The sequence below is a fragment of the Rhodnius prolixus genome, unplaced genomic scaffold (assembly GCF_049639745.1).
Source record: "Rhodnius prolixus isolate KJV_2025 unplaced genomic scaffold, Rpr scaffold_2, whole genome shotgun sequence".
In the NCBI taxonomy this organism is placed as follows: Eukaryota; Metazoa; Arthropoda; class Insecta; order Hemiptera; family Reduviidae; genus Rhodnius; species Rhodnius prolixus.
In genome coordinates, this window is record NW_027411592.1 from 49,233,731 (window position 1) to 49,254,876 (window position 21,146).

Here is a 21,146-nt window from a genome sequence, read left to right on the forward strand (position 1 = left end):
GCGTGCACCCACTGTTACGGTCACTGGCCATAAAACATACTGATTTCTACTCACGATGAACGCCAGACTAACTGTGTTAATGTTTCTTTCATAATACAATAGGTTTTTAACGAATTTATATCGTGCAGTTGCATGCTTGCAGTTAAGAGCGAATTCAAGGAGCATACATTAGTCGTTTGCTTGAAAAGTGGCCCTAGACTCTTAAGCTTACCATGTAAACTCTTTTATATATTATTTTTCTTCTTTTTTTTTACTGCTGTGGTCAATGTGTCTATGTTTTTCTTTTTTGAAGTGGTGCCACTCGAGCCGGGATGGCACATTTAATCCTACTTCACTTACCACAGAATACCTTGCTTAGTAATCTAAGTGTAGAGATAGGTCATGGAGATGCTTTTAACACTAATCAGTGAATAAAAAGATGGTAGAAAACCTAGAAGTAATAGTATAAGTCTGATTTACAGCTTACTGTTGTCTAAGTATATACTGTATATAACAGTATATACTGTTGTCTAAAAACATTTAAATTTTATATTGTTTAGACCAGTGATTCTCAACCCTTTTTTTTTTGTCGCGGCTCACTTTAACAATTTCAAATTTGGCGGTAAACTAACAATAAGATAAGATAAGTATTTTGCTTATCCATCTGTGCAATACACTGTGTAAAATAGCTTATGTTAATTTTCAATATGTAATAAAATAATATGTACTACAAAAACAACAGTATATGTTTATTATGGGATAAATTACAAGTTAATAATAAGAATACTTTTAATGAGAAATTTGAGCACGATGTTTTTTGATAATTTCGTTTATATTTAGTCGTATAAATGATAATGTTACCCTCATATCGTCTTCTACATTTAATATATAATTTTTATTGTATGCATTTCTAAAATTTGGCAGCACACTTCAAAACTTTCGCGGCACGCAAAATTACCTCGGCAAAGTGGTTGAGAATCACTGCGTTAGACAATCTCAAATTGGTTATCAGTTTTGTAATAATAATTGGCATTCTGGCATTAACTTACTTCCTGCAGCGGAAAGAAACTCATCTGTATCGAAATCAAACAAGGAGCCGTATTTTTCTTGCTCTAATACATTATTTCATAGCGAGTAAACAATTTTAATAAACAAGTTAATACTGTAAATAAATTTCTCAGGCTTGAGCTCAAAAACATTTCCAGTAATCAGCAATCATATTTGAGGAAACCAATTTTTTGCTGCAGCTTCAGATGCAAGTAAAATCTAAAAGCATTTTGAAGCAAATATACGGCAACTTCTCTCTATCTAGTTTTAACCCAAAATATGGAAACTGTGTACAGATATACATTAGTTGTACCATACACAATTCTATTTGAATGATCAGGAGTACTCTGTGGTAACTGAAGTAATTTTTAGTAAAATTCAATATCAGCACTTTTTTTTTAAAATAGATTTCTATATTCTAAGGAGTAATGCAATCCATGTAGGTGCTTTACATAGCATTACACTTGTAGTTAGTGCATTAAACAACACGCCTGGACTCCAGATATCACATTTTGACATGGCTAAAAGAAGTAATTGCAGATGCAGCTGTAGTTACTTCGTAAATTGATTAGCACTTTCTGGGCAATGAGAAATTTAAAGAAATAATTTAAAACGTCTGATCGACGTAAATGTCTATTCTTATTGTAATTCTTTTTAAAATAAGTTGAGTCACAGACTTTTGTTATTATTATTATTACTCTATATTATCGGTTTCAGTTATAATAAAACCATCTTTAGGTTCTGTTCTTGGCTTTGAGCTTATTCTGGTTGATTAACTGCCGTGATATCCCACCAGAATAAATAAATAGCACCAGAAGTTGATTTTTGGTGATCAAAACCGGTCGCATAAAAAACCAACAAAAAACTGTGGTAGGACTAATTTGAAAAAGATTTCTTTAACATTGAGACTATTTAGTTAAGAAGACTAGAGTGGAGTTCTCTAGCACTTCAGTGCGAAGTAACTTTTTTTCCATTTTTAATAATTATATCATTTTTATGGATAGTTTAAAGAGCAAGATTCGAAATACAACAATCTATCAGTTGATAAATCTATAATTAAGCAGTTTTCCTGAGAAGGTTTTTGGATAATAGATCGAATATGCTTTAGGGTTCACCAAAAAGATGAATAAGACGGTTAATGGGTAGTGTTAACTGAAACGAAAAAGAACTACCGCAATTCGAAAAGGGATCAAAATGAAGAAATCCCGGTTCACTATAGAGGTCTTCGTTTCCTTCCAAAACGCATTATCCACGGAGTTTTGTAAACTAAATAAGAAACACAGAAGGCAGCTCTCGCCGTTGATTGGCCTGCAATCAGTTCCTTGGCAACTGCAAAGACAAATTTTAGCCCCTGATTTCTTGCAGTTCTTGCTGGCTTCTAGCATAAGACAGCTGAAATGATGCAAATTAAGTTTCCTATGTTATTAAATAACTAATAATATGTCTTTGTTCTCAAAAGCAAAGTTCAAATAACAGATATCATCTTTATTACATTAAAAAAAAAGTTACTTACCTCAAAAAAATTTGATTTCAGAGTCTCATCTTTCTTAGTGTTTACCTTATTAGTGTTTGCAATTTACTGCCTCAAGAACTGGCATTTTAGTTGTTTTATTTCATTTATCTTCAGCTACCTCGTTTCCAAATAAAAGTTTTGTGAAATTTAAAACTGGTGAATTGTGGTGTTTTAATTGATACAATGTTAATGGCAAACCATAATGTAATTTTTGGAAATGGTAGTAAAACTTCAACGAGAAGCAGAATTTCCGATTTTATTACTTTTAAATATAAGTTAGCTTGAAAAACAACCAAATTTGCTACTGATAGATCAGATTGAGTTTTTTGGAAATGGCTCTGAACGTTCGTCATTTTTAGAACATTCTTATGTTCAATTTGATTTCATACGATTTATTGATACCGTATGAATTTAAATCAACTCCACCACCTGTCTTCTTACATCATACATCTATCCTACCAGCCGGCCATGTGCGGTACCTTGGCAAGACTTGTAACTAGACAAGAGACTTACCTGGAACCCCCATACGTACCGAACTAATACAAACTATACAAACTTCTAGCCAGACTACTCGACAAACGCTCAAAACTCTCACTACAGAACTAACAACGACTCTATACAGCTCTTCTCACCACTAATATGGACTTACGGACTCGGAACTTTACGGAACAGCTAAAAAATCAAACATCAACAGACTGCAAACACTCCAATCCAAAATACTCCGCCGTATAGTAGACGCTCCATTCTATGTTACACCATCAGGCATGTAAAGAGATATCTCGATAGGCAATTTGATGGGCGTGTTATATCGACACGGGGGGCGATTCAGTGGCCACCTTGTTCACCGGACTTGACACCTATGGACTATTTCCTTTGGGGATACCTGAAAAACAAGGTGATTATTCATAACTTTTTTCTTTCTTTCCTTATTTCTGCTTACCTAAAAGCATTTCTAAATCTAGGTGTATCAGAATCAAGTCGGAATTGCATCTGTAGATGAACTAAACCAGAGAATAATAGATGCCTGTAACTCGGTTAAATTCGAATCTATTTCTTTGGCAGTAAGGGACAATTGGCAGGAAAGAGCATGTCTATGCATCTCTAATGGTGGAGGCCAGTTCGAGCATGATCTGTAATATTAATGAGGAGTAAAATTTACAATAAAATAGTACTTTTCTTCTTATTCAATCAAAAAACCGCTATAATATTATCATTTTGACATTTCTTATAAGAATCATGTTTTCATTCATAACTTCTAAAATATCGCTCACAGAAAAAAACCGTTCAAGTAAATTTTTCTTTAAAAAAAATAGAGGAATCTATTTCTGAAATAAAAACCGCACCTTCCCATTTGAAAAAATGAAGTTGGTGCCTGTATCTCGCTTCTGGAAGCACCGAACAAAATTTGCAAAGTAAATTTGGATTCCTAACAATAAACTAAGGGAACACGTATTTTTTAGTTTTTTTCTAGCTACCTTAGTTTCCGAGAAAAAGTCGTTATCCATAAAGCTTGGGACACCCTGTATACTTATCTCATTTACTTATTGTGCCCTGTGGGTACAGGTGCAAATTTCAATAAAAGGATATAAAAAAAAAATTCTGTTTTCAAGTTGTGTGCTGTAGCAGAAAGTGCTTGGATATTACTCAATTTAATCTATTGCCTTATTTCAGTTATTTCAATCTTATTTTTGCAGAGATTGGAATAACCTTTATATATTTACGGCCAGAGAAATCTTCGAGGATTTCAAACCAACTTGTTTATTTATTTTTTTCATGTTTGATCATATCGCAAATAATTTTTATAATCATTTAGAGAAAATTCAAAATTTTAACTATACAAAAATTCGTTCAAGTTTAGGGTTAGAAAAAAAGAGAAGAGACAGTTGGAAGAGGTGTCATGTCAAAGTGGAAGAAGCACTTTAAAGGTGTTTAAATAGGTCATGTGTATCAGGTATATGTGGAGGACAGTAGTCTGTTAAGGGTGGAACATAACGTTTAGCGATTGGCTCAATCCCACATAACCACGCCTCTAACTAGAAGAACATTCCGGGCAAGCGCCTTTCCTGGGGTTCGTTCATTCATTCACCAGCCGTCCGTGGCGTCCTTCGTGTGCACACACTACCCTTAGAAACTTCTCTCTGGTTCTTTTTCTCTTCTTCTTGTTTTTGTAGCTGATCGCACTCGTCGCGCCGGCCGGTACCTTTTTTTTCGTCAACCTACAACAATTTTAATTGTTGTCCCGGGAAATGTACAAATCATTATTTAGCTTTTATTCTAAACATTTATTAACCATTGAACGTCACATAAATACTAGCCGGAAATAATTCTTTATAAATACATGTTGAACGATAGTGTTGTTATCAAACAACAGATATGACGGAAGTCACATCGTGAATACATAACGCACATTGTTGTGCACAATTTACTATCTGAACAATGTTGGATATCAAGACGTCAGCCGATTACCTCAGTCGTACAGGCACTTTTACCAATTTTTCTATGTTATTTGCTGGTAATATTCTTTGATTGTTTTATCTAAATAAATTATTACATTTTCTTCTTTTTTTACTAATAAAAATGTTAATATTTTATATTTTTAGAAACTGGATATAAAGGATCATGGAGTTCTCACGGCACAGCTCAGTCTCAAGGTAAGATTCTTTAAAACATATTTTAACATTATTTACCTAATTTTACACATATATATGCCTTTTTTCTTTTTTTTAAATCATTTTTATTACACTTTTTATGAACACAATGACAAAACCTATTGTAATTTATTATTGATCATTGAAGAAAGTTTTGCAAAAACATTTATTTCGAAATATTAGTAGCAGTCTTTGCTAATTTAGGCCACAAAAACCTAGATGATGATTTTAGAATGTTGAGACAATAATGGTAGTGATCACTTTATTTGTATAAACCAAACATGCTGGCTTTGGCTGACCATGTTCTTAACAAGTTGCTTTACTCGGCTTGCGGCTGTCAAACCAATTCTCTGATACAAAATTTAATCGCAGAGTGGATGAATTCTGTGGTGAAATTACTTCAGTTTTTTCCTTCGAGTGATTTGAACAAATTTGTTGTTCTGTAATTTTTATCGCTCGTTTCAACATAGTTGGTCACTTCTTCATCGAGTTTGGGTTTCAGCTATCGAGTCAAATAAAGCTTAAGTCAGACACCATGCCCCCCCTTGCCAAAAACAGATTTTATTTACAACCATTGACTCCCTTCTTAATAGATGCTACAGTTCGAAGTGGATTCGAATTCGGCTTTAATTCAATTAATCCTCCATTAATCTTCAATCTTGCTGTCAAAATACTTTCATTATTTTATGTAACATTTTAACCAGATCTTTAATCTATTAAGATGTTCAATTATTAGTTCCTTCAATATCTGTATACATAACATAACATCACTTCACTCTCCTGCTTTCTCATGCCACAAACCCAAACTTTTGCGTTGTAAATCTTGATTCTTTCAAAAATAAAACGTGTGCTCTGGTTTCGTAAAGCAGTAACTATATTGGTTTCTATGAAAAAGCTTGGCCAATTATTAAGATTGATTGTATAAATCCCAAAAGTAAAAAAAAAGACATAATTATTGGCCAAGAAACATGAATCTCATAACATACATAGCGTAACATTAAAATAATGGTTAGCTTAATACAATGCAATAGTTAACTCACACTTTATGAAATTATTTTCTGTAATATCATCGATATCCAATAAATATAGATTATCAATAAAATAATTAATAAAAATGGAAAGTATAATTTCAAATTTTAAGTTTTACTTAATTGTAATGCAATAAATGATATCTAAAGTATTCAATCCCAAAAAGTTGTCCAAGAAATGCTATTAATGTTCAAAAGAAGTTCTTTTTAATATTTTCAGATGAAATTCTCTTTCTCTTTTTTTAGATTTTCGATGAAAACAGTTAAGAAATAAAGGCATTCCAAGTTTTATCATTTCTGCAATTCTACTTTTATTTTAAAACTTAAAAAAATTTTACCCTCTTCCCTTTACAACTGTATAATCATAGGACCCCCATCAAAACAAAAAGCATATGATTACAACAGAATGAACCGTGAATAAAATTTACGGAGAATCTTTGAGATAGAGATATTAAAGATGTCAAAAGCAGACTGCCCCTTTGTGAACTGGTTTCAAATAGGATTAGAGATTGATCAAACGGACAAACAACATCCACCCATGGGTAACGCATCCCTGGGTGCTACGCACTGCCCCAGATTATTTCCTTCTTCTGATCGTATCTCCAAAAATAAATATGATGTCATACAATTAGATATATATTTGATTTTTGAAAATTTCAAAGCATTTCAATTTTTTGGTATTTAATTATTTTTATTGCGGAGTTTCCCCAATTTCCTTTGCAAGCATCACTGGAAAATTCAATCGTTTGTAATACGATTTAGGATGGGCTAACAAGGAAACGTTCTCTATGGAATGATTAACGAAAATCCATATCTAAGAGGGTTTTGAAGATCATCCTGTAGTGTCCTGTCCCAGCAAACATGTGCTGAAGACAGATTTTATCAAGGCTATATTCCAAAGATGATTCTTACTGGTTTAATAGGTTTACCACTTTTCGATTCCTTTCTCTCATTAATTTGGACATCGTACTGCTCAAGTGAATGACCCAGTAATGTGACCAGATCATTTTCATGCTGGTTAGTCATCCCGTAATCTTCGGCCAGACTGAGTGAAGAACATAAAATAGAAAGGAGTGTCTTCCCATAAAATTGACTAATCTAGAATAAACGTCCCAGGCTTAAAAACTGGATCTTCTGATCAATTCGGAAGAACAATTCGGGTAGCGAGTAATGGATGAATCTAATTTGCCTGCCAAAGAAAAAGAAAAACATTCAATCGATTAAGCGAAAATGAACTAGCCTTAAAAAGGAAAACCAAATATTAACAAACTAAAATAGCTACTTCATTACTGGCCTTGGATCCAAATAATGTATATCATTTTATCATATCAGTTCCAGCGTTAGGCCAAGATTGGCATGGTTTCATAGAATCCACTATTTTTTTAATACACCAAACTAGTCTGGTTGTAGATTTAATTAACCAGGGCTTTGGTTGTACTTTGGGACAGTACGCTTCGACGAATGCGAGCCTTGATATGTATAACCAATAAAGCTTTCTTAATTTGTTTTTAACGAAGCTTTTTTTTTCGTTTTTACTCACCAATTTGAAGCTTCTTAGTTTCAAGTTCAAAGATTAGTGGTTACAAAATTAACTTGAACTGTTTCAATCCTATTTAGCTTCTCTTTGTTTCTTTCCATTTTTTGTATGGATTATTCGGATTTTATGGCCCGCTAACTACTAAATTATAACTATATAAGTAAAACATAAATATAACATAAAGATTAGTTATAATTTCTTTTTAAAGAAACGTACAATTGCTCAATCGTGCGCTATCTCTTAACTTTATTTATTATGTATTTCTAAAATTCGTATTGTTAGCTATTAACATTTTCTACCTCTGCCATATTTCCAGTTCTTATAGTTCTCGGTTTTTGGTTACTTACACCTTTATATTCTCTTAATCTTTAACGGTTTTAAACCTGCCATATTTCCAGTTCTATAGTTCTTATAGTTCTAGGTTTTTGGTTACTTACACCTTCCGGTTTTAAACTTCTTTATCTATTTACCTTTTACTGATAATCTATGCGACAAGTATTCCATTTTTATTTCAGTTTTAAAAGTTTAAAGTTCTGTTTGATTTTACGATGCTGTAAAACTTTATGGTATACTACTGCATGGTTAATAGCTACGAACTCTTCCGAAGATCTTGTAAAATTGTTGGTTGAAAACACTACAGCAATAAGTGATGAAGTTGAAAAAACTGTTCTGAAATCTGTTTTGATTTGAATTCAGATCGCTAGCGACATATAGAAGTGTGTACGATCCTTTCCGCAAATACGGAATATGGTGTATACCGTTTTCTTTGCTGAAAAAGGAAGATGAAACCACATTTAAGCTCCAATTGAGTTTTATCTACACCGCTTTTAACATTCGTATTGCAGGTTTTTCTGATTTCAAGCAGGGTAACCACAAAAAATGGTTGATGCATTTTCTGAAAGTTCTGTCATAATTTTAATGCTAATATCTTTATATCTTGTAATAACTTTTAACTTTTTAAATGTATGCACATATGAATAACAACTAATTGTTAGACAGAAATCTAGATTCTAGAATAAAAAATCAATAAATTGAATAAATCTAGCCTTCAAGAATCGCTGAAATTCAGAATTATAAAAGTTAGTGCGCTACCCCAGTGTACAAAGTTAGAAAGGGGTATTTTATAAGCAAATGAGTTATGTAGTAGTTGTGGGTGTGGTCTGGAGCTGGGTGTAGGGATTGCGGCTTGGCGACAGAGAAGGGAGTACCGGAAACCAACATCTCAGGAGAATTTCCAGGAGGAAACTGGGCTCCAATCCGTGCAGCATCCGCCATCAGACGAAATCAGATTGCTACCTCCGTTTCATTCCACTTGTTTGTTCAGTCTCACTCAAAGGGTGAATTTCTTTTTTTAGCTTTAACATCATTGTATTTCCCTTCTTCATTCGGTATTCCATCATCTATTTAATGATATTTCTATCAACTTCATGACATATCTTTCACAATTTAAGTCAGGTTATTTAAGAAACATTGATTAACCTCCTTAAAGCGACATATTTGCATGTTGCGATAAGAAAAAATAGGAATTTTAATTAACTGGATGTTGCTTTATTCTCTTAAGTTAATGCTATAAAGAAGCCGGGTTTAGTGAAGTACATTTACAAGCCGCCCCAGTCCGCGACATCTGAAGGTAGCTGGACGTAAAGACCGCCTGAAAAATTAGCCATTACTTTTAACTTTGATTTTATCTAGCACTGCGGACATAACCTCGATTTCAACAATTCTTTTTATTTATTTATAGAAGGGTTCACATCTTTTTCTCTATCTCTCAAACAAACCACAAGGTAACGAAGTAAAATTAAAATGGGATAAAATGCATAATAAATCAAATGCGTTTTAATTGCTAAAAATACAGTGATATCTATAGTATTTATCAACTGACTTCATCTTATTACACTTTATTATAATAAATTAATTGGGGAAAAAATGATAATTTATTATCAAAAGCTAAGTTCTGAAATTATCAGAGGTGAATTACCCTATGTAATGGTAAATTGGTCGGAAAATCTGCTTGATTTTGCTACCGAACATTCCCTTTTTCCCTCAATTGGGTAGAAGTGATTTAGCAAATTATGAAATAAAGACGTGAGGGAAATTTTGTATTATGTTTTGTTATCGGATATACATTTTTATTTTTTGTTAATTTTTCAGCACCAAATAATCACTTAGCAATTGGAAATTTGGTTTATAAGCCACAAAAATTTATATCAAATTGAACTGAATACTGGAATTTTTGGCCACTGAATTCTGATCAGTATTATTATATTTTTGTTAAAGCCGTTATTGATATTTATATTGTAGTCTGCCTTATTCTTTTCCCACAACAGTTAGAAACAAAAAATCATTTTATAAAACGCAGGAAACCTGGATTGTGCACAATATTATGTGCAACACGAAAAATTGAAATAGCATTTTAAGTTTTAAAGAATATTTCTTACTATGTTTCGCTTAAACAATATAGAACTTTTATTGATGAAATCTTCGGCAAAGTTTTGCTTCTACTAAGATTACAGTTTGAAAACATCATTTCAACCGTGCTATACGAAACAGGCAAACTTTGATGTGGTTTAATTTAATATTACTTCATTCAGTGTTAGAACGAGCACTTCGCTTCAATAACTTCGCAACCCTACAGATGCCTTACGTATGACTGATGACGCCTTTGTAAATATTATTTAATGGTGGCACTTTTTGCCGCAGGATACATAAACTGTTTATTTGAGATTGAGCTGTGAAAGCGATGCCTAAGGCGTAGCTTTGATGTTGTGGTTTGTTCAGGGAGCTCCCTTACTTTTTCTTTATTTTTTGGTTCACTAACTCGACTTGGTTAGTTTTAGAGTGCCCTTATATAACTCTATCACTAATATTTTGCATGCTACTAGGCTGACATCTTATTGGTTTTTATTTATTAAGGAATTATCAAAACCATTTTTCACAATGTACGTTCAAAATGACAGTAGAAATGAATTTTTGGGGAAGATCTGCAGAATGTTCGAGGCTGGACAAAATCAGGAATAGGAAGGGAGTGGAGAGGAACGTCCTGGAAATCAGAGAGACTAAGGCACTCACATGGTATGGACATGCAAGGAGGATGGGTCCAGAGAGATTGCCTAAGGTGGTGATAGCCAAAGGAAGAGAGGAAGATCTAGAAGTGGGTGGAGGGACCAGGTGAAGGAGATGATGGCAGGATATGGTCTGACGGAGGAACAGGCAGAGGATCGTGTTGCTTGGAAAAAAGCATATACACTCGATGGCTGAAGGGAATCACGAGTTAAAGTTAAATATAATTATTGTAGGAACTTCTTCTGTTTTGCCTAGTAGCGCGAAAAAGTAAATAACTATTTAAGAAAAATGAATTTCATTTCCCAGTTAAAATAATGAAAAAGAGTTAATTTATAAAAAGAAGAGTTGGTTGTTGGAGTGCTCTTCATCGGCCTTATATTTGGACGTCTCCGCGGTTCGTCCTTTATAAAATTAACAGACCTTCTTCAATATTCAGATTGGAAGTCTGCTTGCAATGTCATGTGCCCATGCATTATTCTACTAAGTAAGCTGAAAATTATTTATTTAAACGTAAAATACAAACTGTAATCTTTATGGCTTGAGTACAAGTAAAAAAATCTTGAACTTGCCTATATGCCCATCATGTTTTACATGGTTCTGAGAAAACAACAAGTGTACTTGAAAAATGGATAAGAATGTAAACAAACCTGAACCCTGAGAACCACTTAAAAAGCTAATTTTTGAGAATTTACTGGTGAAAAGCAAAAGCTTTTATAAATTCAAAGAAAATTATTAGAGCCATTTTCCAGTAAAACGCATCAGCAAAGTAGCGCATTCACTTGACGGTTTTTTTTTTTCATCAAAACTTATCAGTTTCGATAACAGCACCAAAGCAGAATGTCATATTTGAAATTTCTGCAACGATAAGTATGAGATGTCTTCTTTAAATTACACAATTTAGCGGACATCTAAGCATTTATTTCAGGTTAGAACTCAATTTGAAAAAGTGTGACTCGATTCTTACTTCCTCTTAACATAATGTTAAAAGTTCTTGTACTATTTTCTGTACCCTACCTTGAAAGTTGATGGTTTCCACACCTTGATCTTAAAAATCTTCTCACCAAAAATACCCCAGTCTGATGTTCGCCTCTTTGGTCCGGTGACGAATATTTTTATTATTTAAAGTAACAAACTATATTTTAGTAGTTTCATAGATATATAGTAATGTGGCAGAGAAGGGGGCCTATCATGGTGTAGCGGCACGCTCCACATCAGGCGATGATTGACAGGACACGAGCCGGGAAATTAATACAAACTATGATAAGCCCTCTTATGTCGTCCTTTTGGAGGGTAAGATGTATGGAGAGTCACTTTATTTTATTTTATTTTTTTTTTAACTCTCACATTTCACGCGGAATAAAGAACAATCATATGATGTCGGTTAATGCTCTGTTAATAAAAGGGTGATCCGACTTCGGCTTAACGTAGTAGCACGCGGCATGCTATCGCACATTGTATTGCGATATTCTTAAAATAACAACTATTTCTTCGTTCAATTGCCTAATTTATGTCTTTTAATGACCAGTACCTTCAAGTGACTTTAATTATAATTTGAAAAGGTATGAATATATCTAGTTTGCAGGAAGAAGTAATTCGTTTATAGGTGTACTGGTTTTTGCGTTATTTCTGTTATTGGAAATACGACTTTTACGCGGAACAAAAGTTTTGGATCGTCTGTCAGTGTATATAATGGTGTGTTTTTGTGATGTAGTGTTTATGTTAAAAGACCACGATTATTCGCAAAAACCAAGATATTTCGTATTATATTGCTGATGACGCTTTCGATATTAGGGCTTATGATTGAAATATATCTACCGAAAGTACAACTTGACTAAAACAATTTTGAAGTTTTTCAGTAATTTCTTGTTAATAGCTTTTACATTTTACTTATAATATGCATACTTATAAAGATTTTTTTTGGAAACAATTCCCCAAAGAAAATTTATTTTCATTTTTTGGATTGCTCAAGGAGTTTTCGAACATTATACAAAAAAATATAGAAATGTCTAAAGTGATTTTTCGGAACAAGTAAATGTTTCTTGACTTATGTTATACCAAGTTATGTAAAAAAAGATTGCTGAAATTCATGATTTAGGACAAATCTTCAAACAATCAATTTCAATCTTACCGAAAATATTATAAGCACTCGTACCATTACCGTAGAATTCTTTTCTTTTTGTGTAATTTCTTAAAATTTGTGGAACCACATCCTAATTGAATTTCCAAAATAGTTGACTTAGTGATCCATCATACTTTTTGGTTAAGCAGGGCTCAGAAGTAAATATTATTTATAAATAGAGATATGTTACCATCAAGAACCATTCAAAAGTGTCACCATGAAAAAAACAAGAGAAGAAATTTAGTTTTTAATGCAATATCTTCTCACGCGAAGATCCTGGCTTAGAATACAGCTGTCTTCCCTTAAAACTTCTCTTCCTTACAACCGCCTTTAGCTCACTGTCCTGTGTTGGACAGTATTGTAACGAGAGAACACTATCCGGAAGCCAGGAAGGCACTAAAACAAGGCTACGGCGTCCACAATCTCACATGTTGATGCACCTTAACTTTATAATAATAATGTAGTTACAGAATTTTCCTTTGATTTTCATCAGTTTTGAAGAACTGCTGATCTGAAGAGCGAAGAACAGTTTAATATTGGTATATAAGACAGTGGCAATAGCTTTGAGTTTGATTGCTCACAATGTTATAAAGGCTGAGTAGAATTGTCAACTTTATAAGCTCACACAATACTAATAGACAAGAAGATACAAGTTGCCCGAGGGCTTAAAGGCTGTGCACAGCAACCACAATATCCTTGCAAACCCTTTACATAGTAGTAGCTCTTTATTGGTTCTCTTGTTTTCCTGTTTACCATTACCTTTATGAACACCATCGTTCCTTCAGTTTCACCATGCTGCACATGTGTAAACCCTGCAGGCAATCAGCACTTGATCAACACTAGTATACTCAATATTTCTGCCCATAATTATTATCTCAGTTCTCTAAAATGTTTATTTAATCATTCTTTAAAATTACTTTCCATAATGGTGTAATATTTTTTTTAAAAAAGACTAATAATTTTTGGTTTCATAGTTTCTTTACTTATGGTTACGTTATTCTTCTTCCTCACCATTGTAGACACAGATGACTCAGAACCTTATGCTGCAAATTTTCAAAATATTTGTTCAGTAAAGTTAAATGGGTTAACTTATTACTTTTCTAATTATTTGATTATAAAACTTCTTACAAGTAATCAATTAAGGGACTATATTAAATTATAATTTAGAAATTATAATTATTATTAGAAGTATTTATTTATTTGTTATTAACAGGGTGTAATTTGCGTACTCGTATTTCTAATTGCAAATAATTCTAAATTTAAATAAAATTTGTTATTACTTTCGTTTGTCAAAAGTAACAGAAAATAGAAAAATGAAAAATACAGCTCTTCCATTTTATTATGGGCCAAAGAGGGCGTGGTTTAACATACACGGAAAGTAGGCGTGGCTTAGTAAACGGTTCTGAATGGCTCTACAACCAACCTACTTTTCACACTTCCATTCTTCACTGTGATTGGCCAATTCTTTATTGTTAATTATTTTTATGAAAAACAGAAGTTTAATTTTTTTTACTAATTTTTCCTCCGTAGGTATTTAATGTAGTATCAAATTATGCAATTAAAACTTTTCTCAATGAAAACATACAAAATAAAAGATTTTTATAGCTAAATTTCTTGTTTTCTGTACTAATAATGTAAGAGTAAACAGAAAATCTGGGTATTTTTTTCTGAAGTAGTTAAAACAAAATTTAGGGTCATTTTTCCCCTATTCTTCCTCCTCATTTTGTTTGTTTATTTGCTTGGGCTGCTATTTAACGATTTTTAAAGGTTTATTGATTAACAGTTTGATACCACTTATTACAGTCAATGTGAATTAAATGGTGTGCTATACTTTACTGTACAACTCTTTTGAAAATGGCGAGCAAGGAAGAGAATCTGTAAGGTCTCGACACTAAGGTAGAAGAGGAATGGATTGTGATGTTTAGACTTTATTTTGAAGTCTCGACTTATTTACAACCTCTCTTATATATTTCATTAACTTTTTCGTCCGAACGTATCCATCTCTTCTGATGATCTTCAGCAAATCCTAACGTTCAAATAAAAAATGTCTTATTTTTTCTCTTTATATTCTAAAAGCTTCATTTGACTGTTAACGTTCAGCAATTCTCATACATTATTTTTAAAAGTAACTTATCTTCTTTCGACTTTTATACACATACCTAGTGTGGATATTAAATTTAACTTTCCTCTTAGGTCTTGAAAATAAAGAAAACGGATGTCTATCCTTAAAAATAATCTAATAAAATTAATTACATGAAATGAGACCAGAGTCAATCCTGGGTTTTTTTATAAAACCACATCAAAAACTTCGGTTACCAATGTCAGGTTTTTTTGTTCAGGTAGATTAAAATTTTCAATTAACACACAAACAAAAAATGCTCATATTTGTGTGTATTCGTGCATATATGTAAGAGTGCGATCGCACAAACTCTCCGATATATAGGAAACAGTAGCTAGGGGTGATGTGCTACGAAGCGTAGCCAAGACAAGATATTCCTTTCCAGTCACACACCCGGACTGTTTGTTCGAGCTACGAGAGGGTGCCCACCGCCTTCTACACACCGAGCTGCTGCCAGAAGTAGCTTTATTGACCTCTCTTCTGTGTACAGAGACCTCCTCCCAGTATTGCTCTGCAGATTCCCATTCTCTATCAACAGTACACATCACTTGATTTGTAAATATACTTGTTCACACCTATATCCAAATTTGTTCTTTTTCTTTGCTCTACGCTTCGTCTATTCATTTTATTTATTTATTTATTTATTGTTAATTCCTTGCTTTTCGGTATAATTCGATAAAACTAATAATATTTAAATTAATGCTTAATTTCTTTAATAAGTAGAAATATTGCTACTTTATAAATGTACATTGCCACTAAGACATGGGCAGCTAGTACAGAGATTAAACAATTGATAAATTTACCTAATTAATTTGATTTAAATTTGGCGCGCCAAGAAAATGTAGCGTTTCAAACTGCGGACGTATCTAAAAGCACGTTGGCTTGTTCCATGTTCATTCTCACATAGGCAGCCGAATGTAGACAGTTGGTAAAACAAGAAGTGTATATAAACAAATTTAGAGAATGTTATTTTAAATATTTAAAAATATTTACTGATCTGTAATTGGATTTTCCCTGATTAGGGTAAGCAAATTTGCTATTTCATCTATTAAATAATGTGAATATGAAAAATTATACTACAAAGACATTTTATCATCATTCAGGATTGAAGTTGTTACCAAGGCATAAAGAGTATATGAACGGAGTCAATTTCATTGACGGTGACGATTGCGAAGTTCTCAAGAGAAGTTCGTCTAAAAATTCTCAGTATTTTCTTGATTTATGTAAATATTTACGTTTGCAAAAGAAATTGCTGTAGTACGATGATAGTTCGAAAATAATTTAAGTTTTGCTTAATAATTCATCTTATTTTAAAGAGAAACTTTTTTAAATATGTTTTTTATATTTGTGGTTTAGTTCGCAACTGGCAGGGCCATCCCAAAATTGCGGGAGCGATCCATTGCTTGTTATAGTAGTTTTATTGAAAAATTTCTCTTCTTCCTAGGTTAAAAAAAAACTATCAAGTTACAGTCACATTTCTGTCAAAACAGCATTTGATAGTAGTTAATATAATCTGTTTAGGCTTTTATAGAAAATTAATACTTTATTATTTCCGATTAGTTAGTGCTTTCTTTGATAATATGTACGTTTTTTGCTTGATTTAGGTTTTTTTTATTTTATTCTTAGTAAGAAGATTGTGAAGTCTTTCTAACTTCTAGTTTTCTCTGAAAATGTATGTGTGATCAATCGCGAAAAGTTCAATTTGGATTTTCGGTTTAATTGCCACCAGGTGAGGCACCGCAAGACTTGTAAAAAACGAGGCGACCGCGCTTAAAAGTTTTATCTTGGTAATTTGATAGTGAAAATTTTAGTATATAGCCATCAAATGTCCTCTACATCCATTTCCATTGTCTTCTTTCTCGTACTGCCTAGAACCTACGTATCTCGATCTGCAGATACTTTCAAGACAAGCTGTCCTTAACGGAAAAGTGGCACGATAAATGAACGAATATAATGGCGAATGAACAGAAATTTATTCCAATCACTTATACACTTGAAGTAAAGTAAAATAATGTCTGATATTTCAGGCGGACTTCACCTCAAGTACTCTTCAGGTGTCGTGGACGGAGGCAGATAGCTGAAATGATTTATTATAAATTTCTTTTTATTCCAATAACTAAATCCTAAGCGAAGCCGGGAATCGAATCTAGTACTTGCAATACATTGCAGCTTTGCGGGCTGCGCCTCTAACCGCTCGGCAACTGTGGCGCTTTACCCGATTCTATATCTGTCCTCGTGTTAAATTCAGTGATACGTTGCTTCCCACTTCTGACAGAATACGCTACATTTACAAATGGACCAACGACTAACTTATGCAGGATCTAACTAAAAAGATTGCAGCCTAACAGACGATTTCGCAAGCTAACAATAATACGCGACCGATATTGACATACGGAGGTGTGGGGTTCGGCTCTGCATTTCAGTATTAAGGACTCCAATCCATTCTTTCCAAAATCTTCGAAAAATCACAGATGCTCTTTGTCATCTCTACAGAACACCTCTACATAGTGATCAATTCATTCCCTTTGCTTCCAATCTGATAAAATTCTGCTATAATCCACGATTCTTTATTCCATCTTGACAATCCTCTGGTATAATAGCTTTCAAGCCTAAACTTACCCAATTCTCCCCTAAAACGAATGAAATACCTGCTAGTGTGGCACTTGCAGCCCATAATAGTAATAGCAGATATGAATGTTCTTCCGTTAACCTTACTAACATGACACAACCATTATTAAAGAGTTTTTTTAAGAAAACAGGTTTTTATAAGATCGATTTTATACAAACCTACCTAAGGTGTCGTAAGAAAGATTATCTTCTTTAATAAGAGTATCATTATTATTGTGCGAAAACTCATAAATCCTTAAATTCTGATGAGAAAAAAGTGACGATAATGAAACTTTAAAACGTGGAACTTCTGATTTATTTTGTTGTGTATTTAATTGTTCAGGAACGAAGTTCATTAATAAAGTTTATTCGTAATTTTCTAGATTTTCAAATAACTTGGATAATTGTGGGTTCTAATTCCGTTTACCGTCATCATTGCTTCTTTCTTTTCTATGGACTTATCTTACGAAAACCATTCGTTATTCTCATTTCATTTTCAATGGAGTTCGGATTTTGTTTTTCTAAGCATTCTGGAGCAGAGTTGTTTTGAGAGGCTGCTACATATAATAAAAGTCAATATTTTATTTCTAAAAATTACTAATCTTACTATTATCATTTTGTTTTTTTAAGGAAGTGATAATAAAGTTTTTCTTTGCAGGATACAGCAACTCATTAAGCAGTATGACCAAGTCTTCCTTAGATCCTCACTCTCATCTTCGGCAGCCAGGTGATTATAAATGTTTACTGTAATTTCTGTATTTTTGTTAACTGAAGATTGAATATATCTGAACAAATCTGTTTTTCGAAATATTTGACTTAGCCAAAAATAAATGGGCTTTCTGACTATCTGCAATAAGGAATGGTGTAGATAAGTGTGTATGTAGATGGCCAGTGCAATGCGCTGAGGTTCGAATCTATGAATATTACTTGTCTATTCGACTTATAAAAATATACGCCCATGTCCGCGGCACCTGTTTGCAAGATGGTATTGAAGTTCTCTTAGTTTTTCCCTTTTTTATTTTCGTTGCAAATTTGTTGTTTTCAAGTTTCTTGAGCAATTTTAATGATAAAGTAGATTATTTAAATGGAAATTTCTTCAAAGATTGTTTTTTTCTTTTTTAGGATTTAGGACTTTAATAAGCCTCCGTCTTAGGGTTGATTCTAGAATAACATAGTTAATAATTTTCTTCGCAGTTTTATAATATAACTCCCAGTGAATTTTGTTTTAAAAAAAGAGAGTGTGATTTACTTTGATTAGTAATGTAAGAATGGTGTTTGGAGTTGAGTAACCGCTGGCCACTTAACTAAACATTAGTAGTGGGCGGTGATTTGGCACCTGGAATGGAACTTATTGACTTCTTCCCAGAGGTCACGCAATGCTCCCCGATCTAACTTTTACTTATTGTGATTACACCGTCAGACAATTTTAATAGTATTAGGAACAGAGGTAATGCCATTAAAACTGATCTATAATTTCGATTTGTTTTTTTTGTTTGTTTATTTTGTTGTATTTTGTATAACTTAATTTTAAAAATTCTGAAATATTGATTTTTCAGTCTCCAGACTGATAATATTGATTTTTCAGTCTCCAGACTGATAATATTGATTTTTCAGCTAGAAAGTAGGGATTTTAACTTTATGCAGGATCTAAATCTTTTAGTTAAATAACTTAAAACAGTCAGTATTAGTAGAAGGTTTGTCAACTAAAATTATAATTATTAAATAATACAATGTCGGGTGAGTGTTCTTGCCAGAGTTTTTACCTTAGTAACGTTCGTACGATTAAAAAAAATAAATAAAAACTACTTTTCACATCCCTGAGAGATCGAATCATCGTTAGCGACTGCCTTACGAAAAGGTGAGACTCCAGCAAATGGGTAACAGTCTACCGAATCTGAGCAAACCGTCTCCAGATTTTGACTCTCGTTCTCTAAAGGCTCCTTATCGCCATGTCATCGCATTTGAGTCCTAATTCTTCCCTTTTCTTATTAAAATAGAACTAAATATCAGAAATTAATCCCAGTCAAAAACATTCAACCGTATATTCTACGAGATGTGGAAGAGAAGTCATTTTTAAAACCCACCAAGTGTTCTGTTCTGACAAGGTCTTGATCATCATCCTCTAGATTTGCAAATCTTTGCCCGAAACACCGTTGTTCAAAGTATATCATAATTACATTCACTTCACAAAACGTTAACTTATACTAGAAAGTGGTGTGGGTCTAGTTTCCAAGACACCGCAGCCAAAAGAGGCTCATTGCGCCGTTCCTTTGAAATTCTAATTAGCAAATCCTCCCCTTTTCATAGTGTCCAGAATTTCTAGTTTTTGCGCTTCCATCCCTTCTGGTCCCCGAATGCCGAATATTTTCTGCTGCAAACTAGCAATTGCAATAAAATAGAATAAAGAAGCTGTTTCCTTCTGATTTTGTCGCATTCTGCACAAGAACCCAGAAGTGGTTAGTACCACGATGTAGAGATGTTTTTTGAAACTGCCATGTAAAAAGGGAAAAAGCCAAATGGGTCTGCATGGGCAGTATGCCTGGTCAAGTTAATACCCGCTGCCAATTACCAGCGGGACTAGTTAGAAGTATGCCATTTGCCCTGACCTTCAGAGGCTAGTGATTGATGACTTAAATGTCGCACGCTGTCTCTAAGAATTGTCTCTCCAGTCAATAATCCTTAAGAGCCGTTGATGTTACGGATCTCTCGCAACTGCCACTGGTTTTTTTTTTTATTGGGGTAACAACTCAGATCACGCCCAACACACTCCAAGAACTCTCCGCCCACGTCGGCCCATCATTGTGTATCAGGCAGTTCAGACACCAGAAACTCCGCTCAAAAATTAGGCCGTGTTTCTTTCGTGTCAACATCGCAGTCAAGGAAATGAGATGCGTTGTGGCCATATAATCTTGATTCTCCCTTCTTGTCATTTGAAAAGCGGATAAGTTGATGTATTGAAGTCCATTTCAACATTAAAAATCATAATTTTTCAAACAAAATTCTTGAAGAAACTCTCATTAATGAAAAATATAAGTTGGATCCATTGGTACAATTATTGAAACAAAGCCTTCTTAATAATTCCGGCTTAGAAGTTACCACTTATTTTGATGAATAGATCGAACTTAATGTAATATAGTTTTACTCAAATCTAATCATCCATTATAACAATCATGAAGGTAATATGTTGAGATATTTAAACATTGTGATGATGATGTGGACGATGGTCAGTTTATTGAAGAAGATGAGTCAGAGTGTTTGCGCAGACAGTGCTTGTCCATTAGAAGCCTCGTGTCCCGTTCAAACCATTTAACACCACATTATGGTTGCACGGTCATTCAATATTGACTCAACTACAAGCTGACATCCCCTAATAATTCCTATCCCATTACATATGTATTTGTATTATGTCTTCAGAATTATTTCTCCACTCCTTTTCTCAGTTATAGATCTTTTGACATTTAAGTTTGCTTTTTGTTTGCTCAGTTT

The 21,146-nt window shown here is 33.3% G+C and overlaps 1 protein-coding gene across 2 annotated transcripts in view; it reads left to right on the forward strand.

Annotated features, from left to right (window-relative positions):
* The window catches only part of Ets65A (DNA-binding protein D-ETS-3), a 109,195-nt gene that overhangs the window by 56,724 nt on the left and 31,325 nt on the right, over nt 1-21,146 (forward strand). Inside the window, exons 5-6 of one of the 2 annotated variants that reach the window (XM_074119702.1) lie at nt 5,140-5,190; nt 18,319-18,387. In XM_074119702.1, the coding sequence (XP_073975803.1) occupies nt 5,140-5,190; nt 18,319-18,387 (120 nt within the window). The remainder of the gene's footprint in view (nt 1-5,139; nt 5,191-18,318; nt 18,388-21,146) is intronic. The other variant, XM_074119703.1, reaches the window with a different exon arrangement.